General features: G+C 43.7%; 1 protein-coding gene across 1 annotated transcript in view; it reads left to right on the forward strand.

The window, feature by feature from the left end:
- Positions 1-20,173, forward strand: part of nrm (neuromusculin) — a gene marked incomplete at its 3' end in the record, with an annotated part of 114,616 nt that extends 94,443 nt beyond the window's left edge. Inside the window, exons 17-23 of the mRNA XM_089589751.1 lie at positions 3,540-4,072; positions 8,671-8,835; positions 10,212-10,333; positions 17,094-17,276; positions 17,328-17,483; positions 17,571-17,884; positions 19,672-20,173. Of these exons, the coding sequence (XP_089445877.1) occupies positions 3,540-4,072; positions 8,671-8,835; positions 10,212-10,333; positions 17,094-17,276; positions 17,328-17,483; positions 17,571-17,884; positions 19,672-20,173 (1,975 nt within the window). The remainder of the gene's footprint in view (positions 1-3,539; positions 4,073-8,670; positions 8,836-10,211; positions 10,334-17,093; positions 17,277-17,327; positions 17,484-17,570; positions 17,885-19,671) is intronic.
- Positions 20,174-23,711: the final 3,538 nt, after the last annotated feature.

Here is a 23,711-nt window from a genome sequence, read left to right on the forward strand (position 1 = left end):
TTTCTATACTCTAACAGGATTTAAGAGCTCCGCGAAGCGGTATTAATTAATTGCCACTGGTGGTACTGCAGGGTTGCACATCCCAGAAAGCAGATTTACTGAAAAATTTAGCTGCGAGAAAATGAGAAACAGTTAGGAAGTTCGAAATTTGAGGGCGACGAGCTCAACGGTAAGGAGAGAAATTAATCAACTGAGCGTAACCACTATTTTTTTTTCTTTTTTTTTTTTTTTTTTCGAGGAGAGAGCGAAGATTCTGGGAGTGCTGGCTTTTTTTTCACATCCGTGGGCGCAGACAGCTTTTGGAAAAAGGAACGATAAGCCCTCGCTTGCCTTGGAAAATGAAAATACTTTTCCAGAAGAGCGCAAGCTCCCTTCGGGTGAATGACCTTTTTTACCCTCTAGTGTATCGGTGACCTTTACACTTTATTTACTATTTATTAAAGATGTGCCGTGTCAATTGTTAAAGTTGTTTCTGCAACACAATCAAGTTTTCCACCTATATATATATATACGTAATTCCATAAAGATAGTACTCTCTGTTTCGCAGCTGTGTTTCACACGCGACAGCCATCAGCTTTTGCTACTCTCTCTTGTGCCTTGTACAAGTACCCTATAACTCATGCTGCTGATGCTGTGGTCATTCTATTTCTGTATTGTTTCCACTGGCACTGGCTTAACCTTTATCGTTTTCGCCAAAGGTCGGTAGTTGGGAGAACAGAAAGCGGCCGCGAACAAAAAAAATGGCCAAGAGGACAGGTCACAGAGGTAAGCTATTGGTGGCGACTACTCTCCCGTCATTGTGGTTGCCGTTTGATGTGCCCCATTGCAAGGGGCAAGAATACTACCTTTTTTTTTTACAAAGGCACTTGTATCTTGCGTCTGAAATTTCCGGGTCACGATATCAGTAACTAACTCGTGTGTGTATGCGCTAAAAAGGCGTAGGCGTGGTTTTACTTTACATGTATAAAATGTATTTGCAACAGCACGAAATTATCAAGTGGCCAGCTGGATTGGAAAAAAAACAACAAAAACCAAAAAAACAACATTTCAGGATTAAAATTACCTTAGAACACGTTTTTTTTTTTTTTTTTTTGCCTTTTTTTCTACAGTCCCGTAGTTATTATTTTTTATTTGTTTTCAAGTGAAAACTTGGTTAAATAGTCGACAACGACATACCCCAGTATCTCGTCCAATCACTCGGTCGAATGAAAAATAATTGATTCCAAGGATGACCGATAAAAGAAAAGAAGAGAAGAAAAACCTGACAAACGCCAGTGAAAAATGCTTCTCTTAAATTATATACCCGTATACGGAAGAGCGTGGGGGGAGAAAGGTAGCTGTCCGCGTGGGTATTAATGTCACGGCCGACTGTAGAAAGAGAAACAATAGCTCGCAGCAACAGCCCGAGCTCCGTACCTGCGTATGAATAGCCCTCCTCCCACCCCTGGAAAGTGCCGTCGCGCTTAATACACGCCTACATACCTATACACCCGTTGGTGGGAAAAGGAAGCGCGGCGCGATATTTATCGTGGACCAGGGGTCATCCTCATCGAATCCGCGGAAGCCTCTCGGAAACGCGATCGGTCGAACGGTGCAGTTTCCCCCTTTTGCGTGCGCGAGATTTATGAGACGCGCTCGGGGCCGGCGTGTATACGCGTATAGACACTGGTCTCTCCCGCTGGGAGCTGAGAGGTTGTTTACGGGGGTGCGAACACCTCGACGGCCCCTCCTCCGCTCGCCGAGGAATCTCTCATCATTTTTCCGAAGCATCCGTAACTTTTGCTCTCATTATCGCGCTCTGTTCTTCGCGCCGAAGTTGGGGGAGCTGTAGACAATCAAAGGAAAAGCATTTTGTTTTTCAATAGTAAAAAAATTATCCTCCCCAGCGAAAAAAAAAAAAAAATTAAATGGTTTTTTTTTTTTTTTTTTACAAAAAATATCCATCTAGCGTTGGTTGATGAATTTCGCCCCTTTTTCCAACATGACGGTATTTCAAGGATTTGCTTACTTTGCCGTCGAAAATAATTTCTCTGGAATCCCGTGTTTCTCGTGCCATACGCGATTTCCCTTTGCCCTTGCTCCGATAATTAACTCTCAGTGCTCTCTCTGGCAAAGTGTATAGTCAAGCTTCTCGGAAAACGCCGTAAAAGCTCGAACTGATTTTTAATAAAAACAGCTTCACCGGCCCTCGGACGTTGTTGTGTTACATCCGCTGGAGCTGAAACATCGCATGCACCCTAGTCGAGTTGAAATTCCAATGTAACTCGGTTTCTCGAGCACAGACCAACTACAATCAATTGCCAATACAAATTACTTACGAGCTGCTTCTCGAATCGTGTGTGCGATACATCGCCGAGGACTCGCCAAACTAATTAGCGTTTCAACGGAAATAAAATAAATGCACGCGAAGCACAAAGGAACGCGTATCGTGTGCGGGACTCTCCCACCGCTGGAAAGCCACATTCTCATCCACCGTCTGGCAATTTTGGCATATCGTATAAATACGATCCTCGTTCACAGGTATTTACCGGCGCATGAATTTCTATAAGCTCGTGTACATACGTCTCATTTACAAAAAGTGGGAATTTATTATATACATGAATTTAAAGACGCCCAACGGATTGTTTATCGAATAATAAGTACAATAGGTATTTGTTTTGGTGGAAAAGTACAGCAAAAAAAAAAAAAAAAAAAAAAAAACGTGGACGAAAGTGATTGCCGTAGCGCTCGAATTTGCAAAGAAAGACACTCGGGCCTTGATGAGTAAAAGCCCGTAGTGCGCACTACTGGAGATTAATAGGGGGTGCCAGTAGCGCGTTGCCCCGATCCTCGTGGAGTGTGATGATGTTTAGACAAAAGAAACAGGTATGAAAGGGAGGTACGGACGAACCGCAGGAAGCCAAGTGTTTACCCGGCCCTCAGTCAACTGTTGCCTCTACCTCATCTACCTCCTGTACTCCCTATTTCACTTGGTGGTGCACTACTTGTTTGCTTCTGCCTTCGTTGTTTATCCCCGCGTTAAGGCATACAGCTCGGGGCGAACGTTAAGTATTCGGCTTAACCGAGACCTCAGGAACTCATTTTTTATCCTTACTCTCTATTTCTATTCTATTCTATAATGGTGGTGGTGGTGGTGATGGTTTTGGGTTAGACGTTTAGCCGTAAAGTCTAAACATTCGAGTCAAATAGTGTATTCATATTGGTGGAAGTAACTTGTTACGTCATTTGTTCGAGGAAGAGTATACGTATGATGTATGTCGCATATATACGTGATAGTAATGGCGCCTCATTGGACAAAAGGTACCATATCCTCCAAATATCGAATTTTCGGTTAAACTGGAGGAAAAAAAGGTTTTCTGGGTCCATTGATAATTCATATGGTATTTTGTTCCCTCGAAGCGTCGATAAACCAGGAACGCCCGAGCACACGTTGACTCGTACTACTTACTGCCCGGTTCCCGCATCTCGCGACGACTCTTCCTCGAATAAGCCTTGATTTACGATTGATAAGACAAAACACTCGTGTTGCCCACATGAAGCCCCGACGGTGGGCCGCCGTCTCCTTCGGCCTCGTCCATCCACTCGACACCAGCCACGAACGGCCAGTCGCAGCAGCAGCCACCAGCGCCTCGTTGGCCCCTAAAGCCGGGCGTCCTCGTGCACATCAATCGCACGCATAGCATGCGCTCCGGCCTGACGATCAGCCCCCGACTGAACTCGGTCCTCTCGGGCTCGGCCGGTGGCTCCATATCCTCCGGCTCCCGGCTACGACTGCCCCCGAGCTCGCCCACCAGCGCCGGCACCTCGGACTCGACCCCTCTAACCGGGGCGAGCGAGTCCCTGGCCCACGAGGCCGAAGTTCCTGCCTCCATGCGAGCGCCCGTTCGGCCCTTCAAGCGTACCTCCAAGGACGAGGCGGCTGTCTCGCAGGTGAGGAACCACAGACGCCACCGCCACCAGCAGCATAATGACGAGGGGGTGTTGGCGCGCGCCAGCCGGATTCGGGCGATGTTTGCAGGCTCCCAGCTCAAGGACTCGGATACCTTCCCTGGCATATCTCGCGGCAAGACAGGTGAGGCTCGTATAAATACTGCACGGCTCACTGTATCTCTCTCTCTCTCTCTCTCCTGTGCTTCGTGTACACCCACGTATAATTACTTTCGTGGCTGGATGTTTTTTTTTTTTTTTTTTTTCCACCGGTTATCGATGGCACTGTCGTTGCACATCGTTGCTGATTGCGACACTGCTCGGGCGTTTCGATGACAACGCGCGTGCAGGCTCTGATGAAAACTTGGATTGCCATCGGTAGAGCGTGTTTGAGTATTATGATATAGCGACGGTACAAATCCAAGCTCGTCGGGCCAAAAGACGCACGTACGCGCACATGTACCTGTTCGAGAAAAAGTTGCCGCGCAACGGAGCCGAAGTGAATTCCTTTTCAGCTGGGGCTCGTCTACGCGAGCACATTTACCTATATTTACGAGCCAACACGCGATTCGTATGTATCGAGAAGTGAATCCTCGCGAAATCGCGCTCACCTTTTTTCCGGCGAAGTTACGTATACCCGTACGGATGTGTGCGAGCTTACGCTCCGATGAACAATTTTACGTCGGAATGAACGCTTCCCCACCCATTCGTCTAGCGTCTGTAGTACTCCCGAGTCTCGATTTTGTACTTTCAAATGGATTTTAATCTCACGCAGCGTTTTCGTGCAGTTGCGAAGTGTGGAAGAAAAAAAAAATTTTTTTTTTGTTTGTGTTTGTTTTTTTTTTTTTTTTTTTTTAATATTACAAATCCTGTTTTTGGATGCGTTTTAGTGAGGGGTGAAATAGCTACTATTTTTGGTTGAAATCCTTTTTTAGACAACCATTTGGGAAGGGAAAATACATCAAACAGTTTCCACGGTGCATCGCAACATTGCAGAGGCATATTTGTTCATCCAGGCAACTCGTTACCATCACGTACTTTAATCCCCCTTAGGGAAACTTTTTTTTTTATTCTTTTGTGAGACGCTGATTATTCCGACGATGGTTAAAGTTGATCGCCCTATTCCAAGAGATAACTCTGGGGGGCCCGAGTATCGCAACGTCGTTATTCCTTACAAAAGTAAACGCGCACACAGTCGCTCGACTGACCATCTATAGCGGAGTAGGTACCAACGGAGTGGGAGGAACGTCTGCGATTGACGCTTGGAAGCTTGGCAGGGGCTACACCGCAAGGGGGGGGGGGGAACCAAGCCGCACTTATCGACACTTCCCGACAAGCCGATATGCAACCCTTGAAACCGGCTGCTGACCGACGTAATCACTTCCAGCCCGTGTTGGATACCTACCCCCGGGGCATCGACCCATACGTACCTCGGGCTTTCACGAGAGCCGTGCAGTGATTTCATTTCACTCTATCGATCTCCCTTCCCTTTTTTGAGGGAGGGAGATATCTCATTGTGCGGGTCGTCATTACCATTTTTTTTGTTCCTCCACCAAGTCCATCCTTTCTCGTTGTCGTGCACCACAGAGCTCTGCGTGTTGCTCTTTGAATTTCAAATGGATCCAACTCGTTTAAATTAATGGGCCCAACTTTGTTTACACGGCCCGATGGAATTTTAAAGCGAATGCTCGATCATTGCGCCCTAGCTCGACTCTTTCGCGTTTATAAGGTTGCCACTCGTTTTGATGATTCCGCGAGAATCCAGGGGTGGGTAGGGGGTAAAAATGTCTCGGTCGCGCAACAACCGGGGAGTCAGCAACACGATCCGTTATTGATCTATCGGGCGACTATAGGCAGTGTGCAGGATGTACATTCATAGGTAAAGAGGGTGTACGTGTGTTTAAAGAGAAAGAAAATAAAAGTAGTAGGAGCCTCTACGGGATGAGGGAGAAGAGGGTCGACAATTCTCGGGAGAGCGATGCTCTGTTTATCCCGAGATGACCACGTGGATGTGGGTGGTCGTACATGGCCTGTGTTTTGCCCATGTCTCGCGACGACAAAACTCTGTGATAACTTGTACACATGTATACTTTTCTCGTTATTTACTGAAATATACGTCATCGAGGTATATAACTGTTCCGATGCCCCAGTACACGAGGATACATCTTTAAAATTACTTTTGTCGGTAGTTGTAACTGCAAGTACTTCTACAAAAAAATAGATTTCAAAACGTGGATAATCACCGAAATGTTGCAAAGTTTCACTATTTTGATTGAGAATTTGAATTTATTATAAATTGAATATATAGTATGAACTGTTCTGTATAAAGTTTTTTTGTCTCCGGACTCTCAGTTAGGGTGCATTTTTACCCATTAAAAATCATTTGACGTTGTACAACGTGTGACTGTAAAATATAGATAATACGTTGCTTCATTGGGTAATTGGGAATATGTTTTAAAATTAAAATTAAAATTATTATTAAAAATATTAATTACAACGTTTATTTGTTGCTACGAAGTGGGTATACGTAATGTCTGGAAAAAAAAAATTTTCTTCCACTTCAACTGCAGTACAGCTCTGGTGCATGTTGTGTTTTATTTATGCTTCAATCTGAAACGCAACAAACTTCAACGCCAGAAGTGATTACGTCAACAACTGTTTGTCTTGTTTTCTTAAATCATTGCAAATGGGTGATAAATTTATTTTTATTCGATTAAAAAAGCAGATTACGTATGCACCTATTCGAACCACTAACGGAGATGAGTTGCTTTTTTTAATTAAAAAATTTAACGTAATGACAATCCTCTTTTCCTGGCTAAAGCCTATTAATGTGAGTCTTTTTTTCCTGAATCGTTGTTCACATAATACGTATAAGTGTATACAATAAATAAGTGTACGCAGCACCAGAAAAGCTTCATTAAAAGGAAAAAAAAAATAAAAAAACTTTTTTTTAAACCACGCGTTGTACCAGCCAAACGGCGTAAATAACGAGAAACTCCCTCGACACGATGAATAATGCGCTTTTGGACATTTATCTATTTCACCGAACCATTGCCATAGATCAGCCCCCGCGTAGGTACACGCGTCAGCGCGAAATAGCACCGGTACACGCATCAGGGGTGCGCTTTGGCTCGAGCAGCGACACCAGATCCATTTTTCCATTTTCCCATCCATTGACGTGCGCTCCGCGGCCCGTAATCCGAGCCATTTTCGCGCCCATTCAGCCCCACGCGTCAACATGTACTGTATATAACGTATATACACATATATTTGTATGGCACGAGAGTCCAGGGGCGTATATGGAGGTGTACAGCAGCATCCCGGGAAACACGAGAGATTCCTGCCATTGTGGGAAACGACGAGATCTTTATTTCCGTGGCTCAAAGAGGAGTGGGTGCGGGGAGGAGGAGGAAGCTCCCCTTGACTTTTTCCGGCTCTCTTTGGTGCGTGCTTTGGGAAATTCGATACCCTCTTACTCGTATACTATATCACATTTTACGGATGCAAGCGCGGAAATCTGACTCTCGCGAATCCATGCACGCCTTGATGCCTGTACTGATGCATATATATATCGGTGATTCCGCGAAAAAAATATAGTCACCTTTGCCTTTGAAAGTATGAGGAACACCGTGGTACCTAGAATGCACTCTTTGGCTTTTTATTGATTGTGAAGAAAATAAAGGAAAATTTTCTTGAAAACCCAATAGTTTGGTAGTTAAAAATTAAAAATTTTTTTTTTTTTCATCCTATGTGCAGAACTTTTTAGATGCAGGTCATGACTAACCCTTTATCGTTCCAAACTCGAATTCAACTATCGAAAAATGTCGACTTAAATTCTAGCTCTTTTATCTCGAGAGCAAAGCAAACAAAAGCCAAGTGAAACTCAAGAGATTGAAAAATGTTCGAAAGCGCTAGAAATTCATTCGATGCATTTCGATTCAAATTGATGTTTTCATACAACGAACGACGTTTTTTCTTCTTAAACGAAGCAATAAAATTTGAGATATCACCTCATTTCAAAGCCGAAAAATCAAGGACACCCCGAACTGGATGTAAATGCTCGTACAAGTCTCAGACATCGTTGTATAGACTACCACGGTATAAAAATAGAAGCCATTATCTCTTTCAGGCGACGCAACTATACGATGATGTTCACCCAGACACATCTCGAGATCGCATACCGTAGACTCGAATGAATAAACAAAACGCATGAAATTCGAGGATTTTACGATCCACGGGTGGTATAAATTTATCTTCGGCTTCCATTACGCCTTGAGAATGACTGTCGGGAAGCATTACGGTAACGTTTGACACGTCATTTCACCGAGACTACACAACAACTCGCGAAGCGTCTCCCTCCTCGCGCGTGTAGGTACAAAAATACACACGGGGTATCAATTTCCGTTGTACGTATCTATTTCACGAATCAGCGGGATATCGGGGAACAAAAACATATATACAACAGCAGAATGAGTTCGAGATACGAGCAGTGCATCGGAAAATCTTCCCTCAGTTTTCTCGATTCCGTCGCGATGCGTTATATATACCAAAACGTATGTATACCTAGGTGTATCGAATGACGCGGGAGCACAGCGAGAACACCTGTCCCCATTTTCTCGGGCACGCGTAATACGAAATTACTTTGCTCCGGGGGAGGAGCGGTTGGAGCCAAAGCGCCATGAACAGGTATAATATATATGTATTTATACGTAATAGCAAACGCATGTGTGTGTCCCCCTGCAGCCGTGACGTACAAGAGAATAGAAACACGCCGGCAACAGCAGCAAGAGCCGGAACCGGCCGAGGGCTCGTCTTTGGATCTCAAGCGAAATCGAGCATCCGATGAGCATCGGGTGTCCCACTGCGGCAGGAACAACGTGTCCCGTAAGCGCAAAAAACCCGGGGCTGGTACGTATATATGTGTGTATATATATATTTTAAATAAGATGCACACCCCTCTGTATTACATACCTTACATTGTTGTTATTACCATGGTTGTTTGTAAGGTGAGTGGTTTGACTATTTTGCTTGGGCATATTACACACATACTATATATACATATTTCCTTTTCTTTTACGCGCTTTTTAATCTGCTTCTCTCTGCGCTTGCCATGTCGATTTTTTCACTTACGAGTACGACAAAGCGGTGAAAGCAGCATAGGCGCATATATACATGCATATACATGGACACGGTCAACAATGAAGCAGTAGCCCCTTAACGAAGGGTATTTAAGCGAGATGGAGGCACGAGAAAGGTATAAGCCCATTGTTCAACTGTGTGCCTCGCACTGGCTATATATGTGTATACAACAGGCGGGCCAAGCCTCGACCGTGGCTTGCGATTCACAATCGCGGTCGTCCTCGGTTTGGCTTCCCTTTGTTTTGTCCTTTTTCGCGTCCATAGATGTACGTACGCGCTATATATATAGGTGTTTCGCAACGGCACGGGCTTTCCTTTATGCTTTGCTCCCGTTTCGGTCCGAAGCTTTCGCGCGTTTGATTATCGTATACACATATAGCTCCCACCTCGCGCTTTACAGTTTACGAAAGTTTGTTTGTTTGTTCGATGCTTCTTTTTTTTTTTTTTTTTTTTTTTTTTGTTCTGTACTGCCAAATCACTGCATGTATAGCTGAATAATGAACAAAGTTACACCTCGAAAGTGGTACACATTTTTCATTCGAGCGTATATGATGAAACATACAATGCACGAGCACCAGAGAGATTATTAATTTTTAGCGCACAGACAAAACGACACATGCACCTCGATGCACACTCACGAAAATATTGATGTAGATGCACTGAAACTCGATGGTGATGATTTGTGAGTCGTACAGAATGATGCCTGCAGGTTAGAGGGACCGTATTTGGCTAATATTTTTTTTGGTCACTGAAAGACTTTACTAATTCAATGGAAAAATCTATTGTATTGGTTAATTTTTTTACAAATATGACTGTACAGTTGATGGTGGTGAAAGTATTTATAAATATAACCCACTCACTGGTGATGGAAGTAACGATCATGTACATTGTAGTTGTTTCCATATCGCTATCAATAAAACATTTATTGATGCAATATTGTGAATGTTAACTCGTGGAACGTGGAAAATGTAAATAAACTTGGCTGGTTGAAATCAAGGATTATATGATACGAGATTAATCTCACGTTTCAACATAGTTTTAAGTAAGTGGTGGATGCGAGGAGACACTATTTTCATCAAACTCTTGATTGTCGAGATGACGATGTTTATAAAAATAAAAAATAATGTTTAATCGATGTGTCCTAGATCCGAGCCAATCAGCGAATAGCAATCACATGGACAGCGTTTCGGAGGGATTATCCGAGCCCGAAACGAAGACGTTCTACGAGAACCTGCCCTTCCACGGCATACAGTCACCGCCAAACAAGGTAAGTCGCCATAATAAATCATTCGTTTGGCACGAATTTAATTTACCATGAGAAGCGCACGAGTGCGTTTTTGCTGCTTCTGTTTGTGTCGTTTGTCTCGTTGTTGTTGTTGTTGTTGTTGTTGTTGTTGTTGTTGTTTTTTTGCTGTTGTCTAGCTTGCAGTGATTACATGTACATTTATGTATACAATAGTACTGCACATGTAAGCCCATACAGTCCATCACAGATGTTAAAAGGACGAGAGAGAGAGAGACAGAGAGAACACAAGGTTGGAAAAAAGGGACTTGATAACGACACGCGAGCTTTACCGGTTGAAATAGATGGATGAAAATTTTATCAAAAAAAAAACGCAAAACTGTTTTATCGTGCCCGTTGTTGATTCACTTTGCCTGATGAATATTCTTCTGATTTATGAGATATTTCAGGTATACTTTAAGCTATTTGTTTTTCAGCACAATTGTAATATCGTACTTTTATAAGCAACGTATAGTACCGAATATCACATTTATTTTTTCTTCAGTAAAAAAACAAGTTTTATAAATTTTAGATCAATTGTAGAAAAAAAAACTGCATTATTTCCCGTTCGGTGTTGGAAAAGAGAATTTCATCCAAATTGTTACCCGCTTCACTCGCCATTTGCAAGGAAAGAAAAACTTTTCCTCTTACCGCGTAATCGCGAACGTCGTTGTCTTCGAGTGGCCATTAGAAGGAAAACGAAGTGGAGATAGAGAGAAAGAGACCCTACATATAGTATCGCGGTACGTACACGCTCTCGATTCGGCAATCATTTAGAAATCCCAAGTTAACGCCCCATAAGCTCTACAGACCTACGCGAGTGTAGGGACGATTCCTTTTTCGGTCTCCACAGAGCAAAGAAAGCGAACAAAGAATCCTCCTTAAAGTTGAAGGTGGCCCTGCGACATGTAATGTATACAACTTACTCGTACCAAACTCCACGATTACGCGGCTCTTAACATTTTTTTTTTTTTTTTTTTATATACATGTATGCTTTATTTTCCGCTCTTTGCTTTGGCGTATGCAAAAAATTGTACCCGATTATCAGTAATTTTCATTAACTCATACGTGTGTGATGTAAAATTTATTTGGAATATTTAAAGGTATGAGTACAATAAATTACCATTAGTAAAAAAAAAAAAGCTAACGTACCCATCACTGTGAAATAAAACAGATCTAAAACAGTACTGGTGCTACTGAACTCTCCCCCCAAAGCCACGTTAAATTTATTAGCGAACGAATATACATATATAAGGAAACAAACGAAAAGAAAAGACTAATGAGAGGGAAAAAAAAATACCTACCACCGAGTTAGAGAGGAACAGTTGGCCTCTGATATACACGACCGCGGGCAAAGTGCTTATAACCGCTAGTTCCGCGGCTTTCGCTCGATTTCTGCGCAGTGTGCCTAGGTATCCCGAGGGTGTATTTTTCGCAGGTGTATTGTTTACGCGAAGCCTGAAACCCACCCGTGACGAAGTCGCACGCAAACCGGCCCGGCCGGTCGAAACCTCGCGAAAAAAGATTTTTACTCGACTACGAGAGGCGCGGCTTATTCAACGAGCCGTGACGAGTCGAAGAGTAACAGCAGCAGGGGATGGAGTCGGATAATGAGGGAGAGGGGAAGTAAAACACACTCAGACGTCCGGGGTGCGTGGAGCTAGGGTGATGCAAAGCCACCGTGAAATGATCGCATTATATGGCTCGCGCGGTTCACGAGTAGGTACTTGGCACTCGGAGTCACCGCTGCAGTACGACGAGAGGCCAGGTCGGAGGATGGAGGAAGGGAAATCGTAGCACGTGCTGCCGTGTTATACAGGAACGTGAGAGCTGAAAAATTGTTAGGGAGACGGGGTGAATCGGAGAGTCCTTCTGTACCTAGGGGACTACCCGTGTTGGCCGTGTTTCATTTCCCTTATTTTAATTAATGAAAAAAAATATATATATATATATTTCTTACCACCGCTCATATCCTCTATTTTTTTTTCTTTTTGTTTTTCTTTCATCCTCGTTTACGGGCATGTGTGCGCGTGTACTCATTTGCGTATCGCCAGCTCATGCGCGTAAAAAAGTGAATAGAAATATCTGTAAGACTGCAAGTTCTCTCATTGAATGGATCCGAATCCGGATTAAAGCGTAAATTACGCAGCACGTGACTCCATTTTGCCTTTTGGTTAGTGTTTTCACCATTCAGATCGTGCTTAGAGGTAAAAAAAAAAAAGAACCTTATCTACGTGCTACACAAGAATAAGGGGGGAAAGTGATGAAACCTTTTTATACTAAGGATCTGTATGTATCTTCAATTTGTACGTTTATTAAAAGACTTGTGTCGCATAACATTAACACTAATGTATAGGCTGAAAATTTTTATAAATACTAGCGGTCTAAATCATTAAAAAAACAAACAAAAAAAAAAACAAGTTGTTCAAGAAACGTTTACTTTTAAAAAACGTTCATTCAAAACCATCGTACGTGTATTTTATTTCCAAGTACTTGAAGGATTGATATTTTAAAACGTACCAATTTCCTGTATAATATTTAACGATAAAAAAGTCCGCATTTGTGTACCCACCTATCTATGCACATAACATAAAAATTATGTCGATAACGAGGTAAAACATGAACTTCTGATTAGTAAATGTACCTATCACTTGATTCAATTAGTTGATGAACCTCGCAAAACTAAAGCTCAAACATGCGATGTCAAGCAGATCATACGCGTGAACTGTAATTACGAGATTTCTTGTTTATCAGTTTGGAACTTTTAAATTCCATGAAGCTTCGTTCATTTTCATCGCGCACTTGCCCCCTCCAAGGCAGGCAAAAGCACAAACGACTCAATGAACTCGGATGGTTACCACTGCGGTACGTGCATGATGTGAAAATAATGAAAGATCCTAAAGAGTCAAAAACATTAATACAGTTGCAAATTCAAGCTCTTGTGACATTAAAATACAATTTATTCTCTTTTCACTGTTAAAAAAAAAAAAAAAAAAAAAAAAAAAAAAAAAAAAAAAAAAAAAAAAAAAAAAAAAAAAAAAGATGTCTGACTATTTTCGATTTTGACTACTTACGCGACAGAAACGTAGCCTACGACCTGCAATGTCTGTTCATGAACATTTTATTTAAAAAAAAGATGATGTCTGACTATTTTCGATTTTGACTACTTACGCGACAGAAACGCGACAGAAGCGACGTTAACATTTTATTTAAAAAAATTCACCCATTATGAACCAACTCGCGACCAAAAGTATGAAAATTCAAACTCGAACCTCTGCTCGGATTGGTCTTTCTCCGCTCGTCGCGTCCGATCGATGAATACCTGTGCTGCAGCCATCTAATAATTCGACCCCCTACAATGTCGTCGACTCTCTCCAGCGAGAGCGCACGTATAGGTCTTCGTGAACCCATAAGTGCCGCGTAACAAGCAATATCGGAATAACAGTAGAAACGTGGACAAATCGAAAGGCAGCTGGAGAAACGGGGACAAGTCGATACTCGAGTAGTACGGGGGCAACACACACTACAGTGGTAGGTAAGGCCTGGGAGCCGAAAACTAGGTGAAATCGGGTAACGAAAAAGCTGTAGAGATGAAGAGAAACGAACGTTGCGAATGGATGGATGAGTTATCCTTGCGCACAGTTGGGCCTTCCGAGAATGGCAATGTCACGCGACAGCAAAATTGCAACGAAATGTAATCATCGCGCGGGTAATGGGGACGACGCAAAGCATTGTACAGCCGGAGTTGTTGTGCCGAAGCGCGCAAATGGCTTTCCATCTTCCATCTCCTTTCCGAAAATCCGCTATTTATATCGGCCGTTAACGCCTGTATAGGTGCATCAGTGTACACACTCGTGCGTACAATGGGTGGGTACGTCGATAGTACACGGGTAAAAAAGGGATGACGCCTGCCAGTCCCGAGTAAGATCTCGCGAGTCTGCGAGCCTCGGGGCTCTGTAGCCCTTGTATCTATCGATTTTTCGTCGACTTTACTTTTTAACGTCTGCCCAAGGGCCGAAGAATTTCCTCCATCCGCACACACATGTATATATGTACGGTGTGTTTGGCGTGATAATGCGTTTTTTAAGCCCATTTGTGGCGGACGATCGAAGCTTAAAGTATTTTTACGACAGGCACCGCGTGACTCCTTTGATCGAGCTAACACGAGCGTGATGTACCTTGGTGCCTTTATCTCGCGCTCCTCGGGCCATTGGGCTCCATATTACGTGCATGTGTATGACAGCGAGCTCTTTGAAAAATTCACTACTTGCGCTTATTCGGCTCTTTACTCTGGAATGAGAACTTGATGGTTTTTTATTACGATTTTTTTTTTTTTTCGTTTCGCGTCAATTGTAGCCGAAAAAACGTAGATATGGAAATTAAATTGTAGGAGAGAAATATATATATATATTTTTTTATTCCCCTAAATGAGTGATGACAGCTCAAAAGTTGTGACAAAGGATTCCATGCACGTGTGTGTGCGTACTTGAGTGCTTGACATACAAACTTATGTGTGTTATGTAGAGTTTCGTGTATCATCGCATAGTCGGACCCTTTGTGAGGTTCCATTAGAGGTGCCTTGACTCACGGTTTTACCGTCCCTTTAATTATCGTTGGAAACATGCGTCGTGAATATTAAAACTACGACACGAAGCGAGAGGTGGATAATATTGTTCGGACGCACTCGCGTTTAAACGACGTCTGCCCTGCACCGCCCTTTTATACATCATATCCATGCATGCTGTCCATGTACAATTTTTAATTTTATTTGTCGTGTTGTACACAAAAATGAAACTGTACAATGTCATGAACTATTTTTTTTTTTTTTTTTTTTTTCATATACCTATGGTTTAATAATTCATAAAATTTCAAATAATCGAGTTAATAATCCATCAAACGCACAAAAAGAGATTCCTATAGCATTCTGTGCACTGAAAAACTGATACGACTGAATTGTATTTTTTTTTTTTTTTTTTTTTTTCATTACAAATAATCGTTTAATTCAACTTTTTAAACTCTCAACGCTTTCCGTTATATATCGAACATATATATAGAGCCTTGACATACCACTCTATCTCTCTTTCTCTCGTCCTGTCTTACGTTGTCAGCAAAGTTGGCAGCAAAACAGGTAAGGCGCCACATCATCTAGACGATGTATAATTATAACAGCAGTTCCCCTAGAGAATAGCAGGGACCACTGCTTTTGTACACTGCCCGCCTAACACATACACATATATGTATATACCTACTGCATAATGTAATGTGTGTAGTGGCTTTTGGCCATCTCTAGCTTTGACACGCGGACACACGCGCCCTTGCTTGCACTCTCGAAAATGGACGTGGGAGAGTGAGGAGGCAACTTTGCCGGGGCAGCTGAATATACGCTTTACTGGCGGAAAAGCGTATTGTACTTATGCTCGCTCGCTTCCGCACGTGAATTACAATTATTATTGTACGCTTTGATGATTTTAAATGTAAGATTTATGCGACATTTCATCAAATAATCATCATCAATCGTAAAATATTGCATTCCATACGAAAGATTGTATATGATGTCATGGTTTTTTTTTTCTCAGTTTACATAAATTTTAAACAGATTACGTTTATTTTATGATTATTAAAAATTTGTTACTTTATTAAAAAACGCCCGGACATATGGCTGATATATGAAGCAAGGGTATTGAAGCTTCTATGGAAGTCCACGATGTCATCGCTACATGTATCCAAAACATTTTTGTTCCTGAATTAGTAATCATTTTTCATATTATTTTTTCACAATAGTACCATTTGAAATCATAAAATTACCATACAAATGGAAGGCACTCTACTATTATTCGTTATGAAATATATCATCTCTGATGTATAATGGCACGTTTGATATTTTCGTCAAGTTTCAATAAATAATATCGATCTCTTCAGGAAATGCGACAAATGGTCTCCGATATACGTAAATGAATGGAAAATTCATTCATTTTTACTCACCACGAGGTACATCCTTTATTGAAACGGAAATGTTATTTAAATTCTTTTTTCACTCATTAAGTATATCACGTAGAAGAAAATAATACTGGATTAGAAGAAATATGTATAAAATAATTACCCGAAACAACCTACCTTTACCAGAAAAAAAAAAATCCACACCAACCAGTTCAATCTCTGAATAGTTGAATTCACAAAACAATATGTTCTTGCAATGAATTAATGAAATACTATTGATCAGTTGTATCGAGATATCCCGATGGAAGTATGACAATACCTAATCCAATGAACGTCGGACGCTATACGCAACAAAAGCACACCCGACACTCCACTTGCAAGTATGAAATTTCGTTTGACGAAAATTATCGAGGACCGTAGTTCTAAACGATCATCGTCTCGACGTGCAGTTTTCACATGCGCGTTAGCGAAGCGCAATCCGACCCAACAAAGGCTCCCCTTTGATTTTCGAAGAGTGCACGGCGCAAACAACAAACTAGCACACACACACTTACACAAACCCACACAGAGAGTTATGCAAATAGACATGGTAGAGAAACGCACACATGGTCATAAATTAGCAGCAGCAGCAGCAGCAGCTTCAGGAGCAACGCAAACACGAGCCACAACAGACGCAGCAGCTGGGGCGTACGTAACGCGCTTCCATCTCACAGAGTACGTATGTATATATACACACACATATTATAATGTAACGCAATGTAACGCGCGTGCGGTCGTATGCGCGTATGGGCGGTGATGTGTGTTTTAGCTGATAGTCGGGCACAAGTCGGCCAGCGTCGGGGGCAGCAGCAGCAACTCGTGCTGGGCCCTTCATAGCTGCAGCGCGTACTCGGGCTCGGTCTCCTCGGGCTCGCCCTGCTCCTCGCGTCCAGCATCTCGAGCCACAAGCCTGTGCGGTGGTTGCACCAGCTCCGGCTACGAGTCGACTTCAGTGGCGGCCACGCTGGTAAAAAGCAAAGCCTCGGGAGAAGCGCCGACGGAGCGTAGCCACCTCGGGCCCCACCTGAGCGAGCATAATATGCCCCGGGCCAATTCTCCAGAGCCGCGTTGCAACAGCCTGAAACCCCGTAGGCGCAAGCAGCACCAGCGCCAACGACACGCCGCGCAGTTTTACTCGCTCCGGCTGTGCCGCAGGCACCTGCAACAGATAGACACGGGTGGGCCTCGCCACCTCGAGTTGGCGACCGCGACTACCCTCACCAGGAGAACGATGACGACGACGACGATGTCGGCGAAAACCAAAACGACGACCACGACGACGCGTCGGCGTTACCAGGTGTACGCCATACCGATTTACCGATCGGTGGACGGGACCGGTGGGTGTCCGCATAGGAGCTTGGGCTCGCTCGGGTGCGGGGCGACTCCGACCTCGAGCTTGTCGCATGCCACGAGTCGCGAGACCATCGCCGAGTTGGTCCCGGACGACGAGTCCGAGCGGCCGCCCCCTGTGCCCGCGCCCAGGCTCGTGGCGAAGAAGGCCGAGCTCGCCGAGCACACCTACCAGAACGTGCCCCCGCCCGTTTTTCCCCCGGAACAGTAGCAAGGTTTGTTTTTTCCCGCTGACAAAAGCCCGCTCGGCCTACGACCCCCACTTTTACCACTATAGTTGCTTTTTTTTTCTTTCTTTCTTTTACAACGACGCTACTCCGATATTGTAAACAATCCTCCCGGTGTGATAATAATTTCCCGTGTTTTTCGTGCAAGAAAATGGTTTTTCTCGTGGATGGGCCATTCCTTATTTCTGCCGCAGTGACAATGGTACGATCATCTTGGCGGGCAGCCGTTAGTGATAATTGATATCGCGTTATCGATGACGCGAAAACCGGTAAAAAAACACAAGAAAAAAATTTATTTTCCCCGATGAAATTTTAAACGCAATTTCGCGAGCGTGTGCTTCTGACTACCGTTCGCCGGCCCCCGCGCAATTTCATTCTTGGAGAAACTCCGGCTTAAGTCACGGGATAGTCCGACGCGATCCTCGAGCCATGTCCCCTCACACCCGAGGCTCCATCCAGTAAACACTGATCTTCTTACCACACTGTTTTTCCACTTGTACGGCTTACCCGTATCATAACGTTGGATTTTATTCTTCTACTGGATAAGTAAAGTCACGCATCTTCAACTCAATATTTTCTTTTGCTTTTTGGCCCCGTACGAAATTGGGGTTGTTGTACATTTTTATTGCGTTCATCGGATTCCCATGGTTTCACCGACTCAAAGCGTAATTGCCAAACAATGGTGGCTGAAAAACAAAAAAAAAAAAAACACCCACTCACGATCGCGTGTTGAAACACAACAAAGAAGAGGTGGGTGTATCGGAGCTCCGAGCTGGGTTTTCGCATCCATGGCGCACGCGAAAAAACGCGCGCGATACGCTCGATCGCCGTGCACACAGTAAATTCGTATGGACTCGAGTGTCATTGCACGTGTGGACACGCGTTACGGATCGGTCGATCGGGTAATACGCACACGGTTTGATTGACACGTCGGAATTTCCCCAAAATCGCGTACCTCTAAAAATAAAATACTTTTATACACACTACATGTAGTGGGCGGTAACTGTTTGATCTATAAAAATTTTTTAAGACGGACCCCTAAAAGCTCAGCCCGAAATTCGTAATTTTACACCTCGTACGCCTTTATAATCTTTAACATCACGTGATACACAGATGTAGAGGTGGTCGTTTTGCCTCGCAGTGCCGTCTCTAGTATCGGGCAAAGATCGACGCCTAAAACCAAAGAGTATGCAGAACAGAGGCCTCTTAACGTTAAAGGGATACGATACATATATGCCTACCGTAGGAGAATGAATGATTCGTTCGCAGACCATACCTATATATATATATGCCGATTATAGCACAAAGCAATAACGATACATCGTATATACATATATGTATATGCTGGCCGCTGTCTTTGACAAGTAAGTAAGCAAGTCTGTTGATACTTTCGATAGCCAATTATCCTTCCTCAAAGCAATATAGTAATTAATTTTCGTATTTTTACACTTATGCATCCATATATATATATATATATATTATGCTAGCTGCACGACTTTTTTCATGTTATCTGTATAACGATACCTACGACCCTCCACCGTAGTAGTTACTAATTTGATATACCGTATCCCTGATCATCCTGTATATACATTCGCTGTAATTATGGAGCCTCGTACCATATTTCACTCGCAATACCCATGACTATGAAGCAATTGAAATAAAATTTATCATCATCCATATCCTTATTTTTGGATCCTGCATGGAGTATCATCATCATCATCATCATCATCATGATAATATATGCATGTGCTTGCGTGTACTAACCGTGAGTCGTCGGGGTCCCTTGCAGCCGGGCAACATCTACGATTACAAAGAGCATTATCAGCAGAAGCTCCACCAGCAGCAGGAGATGCAGCAATACGGGTACGCCCTGCCGAGCAACAGCTCGAACCAACTGACCCTGCCCTTAAAGCGCGGCCCTGTCCACAACTCGTCCTCGGTGGTCAGTCCCCTGCAAAGCTCCCTCGCCATGCAGCACGCGAGCAGCCGGCACTCCCTGCAAACGGTGAGCGGCGGGCCGGCCCAACCCCAAACCCTGCCCTACTCGGTGCTGGCCCCGGAGCCCCTGCCCTACCGTACCAACGACGTGCCCGACCTCGCGAGCTACGACCGCCAGCAGCAACAGATGCGCAACGGTAGGCACCCGAAGGGCGACGCGGGCCGTAGCACAGCCGAGAGGCGAAGGTACCGCGGCAACAAGCACGAGCGCAACGAGCGCAAGCAAAAGCGCCACCAGCAACAGCTCCTCCAGCAACTCCCCTGTCTGACGTCGTCGTGCGAGACGAGCTTCGAACGGGGGGTGTACCACCAAAACCTCGGCCTACCCGAGAGCTACAAAATCTCGTATCCGCATTACTACGAGGACGCGGGTGGCTGCAACGGGGCCGGACCGAACGACGAAGAGGAAGACGACGACGACGAGGAGGAGGAGGAGGAGGAGGAGGAGGACGACTACTACAGGCAGCACGAGCGCGAGCCCGGCGAGTTCGTGCAGGCCGACAGCAGCCTCGGTAGGAGCCGCTCCAAACTGCCCAAGAGGTATATCATTTGTACATACTTATTATACATGTCATCGTATTATCTATCGATATTATGTACGGCAAACTTTCGCCATTCGGTCGATGACGATTAGAACATTAGGGGAGCAATTAAACAGAAAATTGCGTACAAAGCCCCTTATTGGCCCCAAATGGCCCTTCTCAGCCCTGGTTCGTTAAACTCACCGTTGTTGGCCCGAGGCTATCTTCCGTAAAAGTATACATACAGGCTGTTCATGACTCGAGTACCCTCGTCCCGTGTACATTATGAGTGTATATTTATGAATTTGTCTGCCCCCCCCCTCCCTCCCCCTCGACGCCGAATGCACACGCGTCCGGAACAATAGTGCCCCGAGTGGCTTCCGATTCGGGGAGTGCAGATGACTGCGGAAATAATATTCCGGCAGCCGATCCCTTTCGTTACGAGCTTCGTTATTTCTTCGTTCGCTTCGTGCTCGTCGGTTAAACGAAATATCAAATCTGGTCGCATGGTGTATCTCCCTCGCGTTTTTCCATTCGTTTCGCAGCCCTTGTTCCGTTATAATATGCGTGAAAAAATACAAAACGTCTATATTGGGGATGTATACGCGTAAAAAAAAAAAAGTTTGATACGGTTTTTCAAACGTTGCTGCCAAATGGTGCTCCTTTTACAAACAACGTGGCAGAAAGAATGGATTTTCCACGAACGGTTTGTAAGCTAAAATTTTTAATGAAGAATAATCCTAACTCAACAAGAGGCACATTTAAACTTGGTAAATTCATGAAAAACCAATGCTGTTATATCAACCAGTGTCCTTTAAGTATTGACGAAAGGCCATAATTACAGTAGTACAATTAAATGTTCAATTTTTAATTACTCGATGCCTCGAGTGCAATGCTGATACAGTTTATTCCGTAAAATTCTTTGTGTACAAACTTTTCTATTTTATTTTATTTGTTTTTTCATACCTGTAACATTATAATTGCTCAACTTGCGTTATTTTTCAAAATCTGCATGGATTTGCTCAGTGCTGCCTCCAAAAAGTGCACCAAACGGCACGATGAGTTGCCGTAAACATAAAAGAAAAACAGCTCGAGGGGAGGAAAAAAAACGGAGAGCCTCACGCGAGAGAACAAAAATAATGCAACGCACGTAAATTTGTCGAGGCGCTGCTTTATATGCGGACCGAACAACACGCGACCTTCCGAGGTGTTGGCATATTATTTATTTATTAGTTTTGTTTTTTCCCCTTCGCATATGTATACAATCGCACAAGTTCTCGCGTACTAGCGGGTATATACGGCACACACGTGCATAATACGTGTATAAACCAGCTGCTTTTTTTTCACCCTCTCCCTCGAAAGTACAATGGCTTAAAACGCGACCACTACACGCCATACGTATAGTTACGTACAGAAGCAGCGCTATTATTACCAAGAGAAGTAGAGACTTCATGTTTATTACCCCGACGAAATGTACAAGTGCGTATAGCTTTTGTTCACGTTGCTTTTCCCCTGTCCCTTTTCCCTCTTTCGACCCCTTTTTTTCACCAGCCCCTCCTGCTCTTCAATCCTCGTCTCTACTCTACCCTTGGTTTTTCCACCCCAACTACCCTCTACCGCCGGCTCAACGACGAACTTCCAGAGGCCAGGATAAATGGCTAAGGTTCGGTTAATCCTCGAGAGCTGCGGGGGCCGCGCTGCACCGAATTTTACCCCACAAAGTTTTGATAATCTGCTTTAGAAATTTCACCCAAAGTTCGACCCCTACACTTCCTCCCTCCGATTCGTCTGTTGCACCAATACGACTTCCTTCCTTCATGTATACATTCACGTGCTCACGTATACTGTACTGGCCCAGGAGGAATTTTAATCGATACATCCATGCACGTATATGTATACAATACGGGACCATCGCTGGACCGGCATGGCTAATGCAATCAAACACGCGTCCTCATCATTATCGGTCAAAAGGTTTCATTGTTTTTTTGCTTTTCGTTTGTTTTGCCATTGGTTTGGTTTGTTCAGAGGTTTGGCGCGCTTTGCATATTTTAACGGCAGACTAACGTTTGCAGTTTTGATTTTGCTTCCAACTGTTTTGATTTTATTGTGACTAACTTTTCGCGCACGAGCAAATTTCGTAAGTACGAGTATGCAAATTTCAGCTGTGTGTACACAACGTAACGCTGTATATTTCGTACACCGCAATAGGTATACCACGTCGAAATTTCATGCAGCACAAACCACGTTTACCCAGACAAGGTGTAACTTTTGCTTGTGTATACCTACGTGACGAAATCATACGAGGATATTTGTTTATACGTTTCAATTCATCGAAAGTTCAAAGTTTGATCCAAAATATGAATTCGCATTGGATTTTTCTCGCGTCGTGAGATACTTAAAATACTCTCGGGTAATTTAACATTTCCAGGTTCTTACATCTGAAAATTATAACTGACCTCGTAATCTCACGTATCATTTCAAATTACGTGGCACAATTTTTTTTATGTACCTTATACCTACATTTAATTAACTCGTCTTTTATTGCCAATAAAGTGATGGTTTTGCCGTAACTTGTCTCAAAGACCAAAAGCCTGGAAAAATTGGCCTGTTTTTTTTTTTTTTTTTTTTTTTCATTTAAACGTTTCAATGTATATCTACGCAAAGTGAACCACTCGGAAGTGGCTTTAGCTTTTGTTTTGTTTTTTGTTTTCCGACAAACACAAGCAAACGTAGTAATAATAATAGCAATAAAAATAAAAATAGCCACTCATGAGGTATAGAGATGGATTAATGTGGATAACTTTGCGCCAACGCCTGTTTGACGCGCGATATTGTGTTCACAGCCGTTCAAGCAGGAGTTCTCCGATTTGGACTATGCCGACGTAGACTACCGGTCGTACGGGCCGATAAATTACAAGGCGGCCAGCATCGCTCTGCTCCAGAACCGGGACAGGCCGCAGCAGCAGCAGAAGCGGGACGATCGCATGCCGCAGATGTACGGTGCCTCCGACGACAGCGAGGAACTCCTGTAAAGCCTCCCCACGCAGTTTCAGGTCCTTGTACGCACGTGACACGTCCAAACGCAAAAGTTTCATCTGCAGTTGTCAATCCCTGCGATTATACTGTAGAGTTTGGTGCAGCTTGTTAAATTTTTTTTTTTTTTTTTTTTACTTTTTGTGACGTTTCAAGTGCTAAGGTCTAGCCAAGCTTGGGTGGATTTATCGCCGCGGAAACTTAAGCCAAGTTTTTCTCTTCCAGCGGGATATCGTTCATTTGTTTTGTCTCTTCTGG

The sequence above is a fragment of the Copidosoma floridanum genome, unplaced genomic scaffold (assembly GCF_036245765.1).
Source record: "Copidosoma floridanum isolate Cflo_tuat_1 unplaced genomic scaffold, Cflo_Japanese_pri ptg000009l, whole genome shotgun sequence".
In the NCBI taxonomy this organism is placed as follows: Eukaryota; Metazoa; Arthropoda; class Insecta; order Hymenoptera; family Encyrtidae; genus Copidosoma; species Copidosoma floridanum.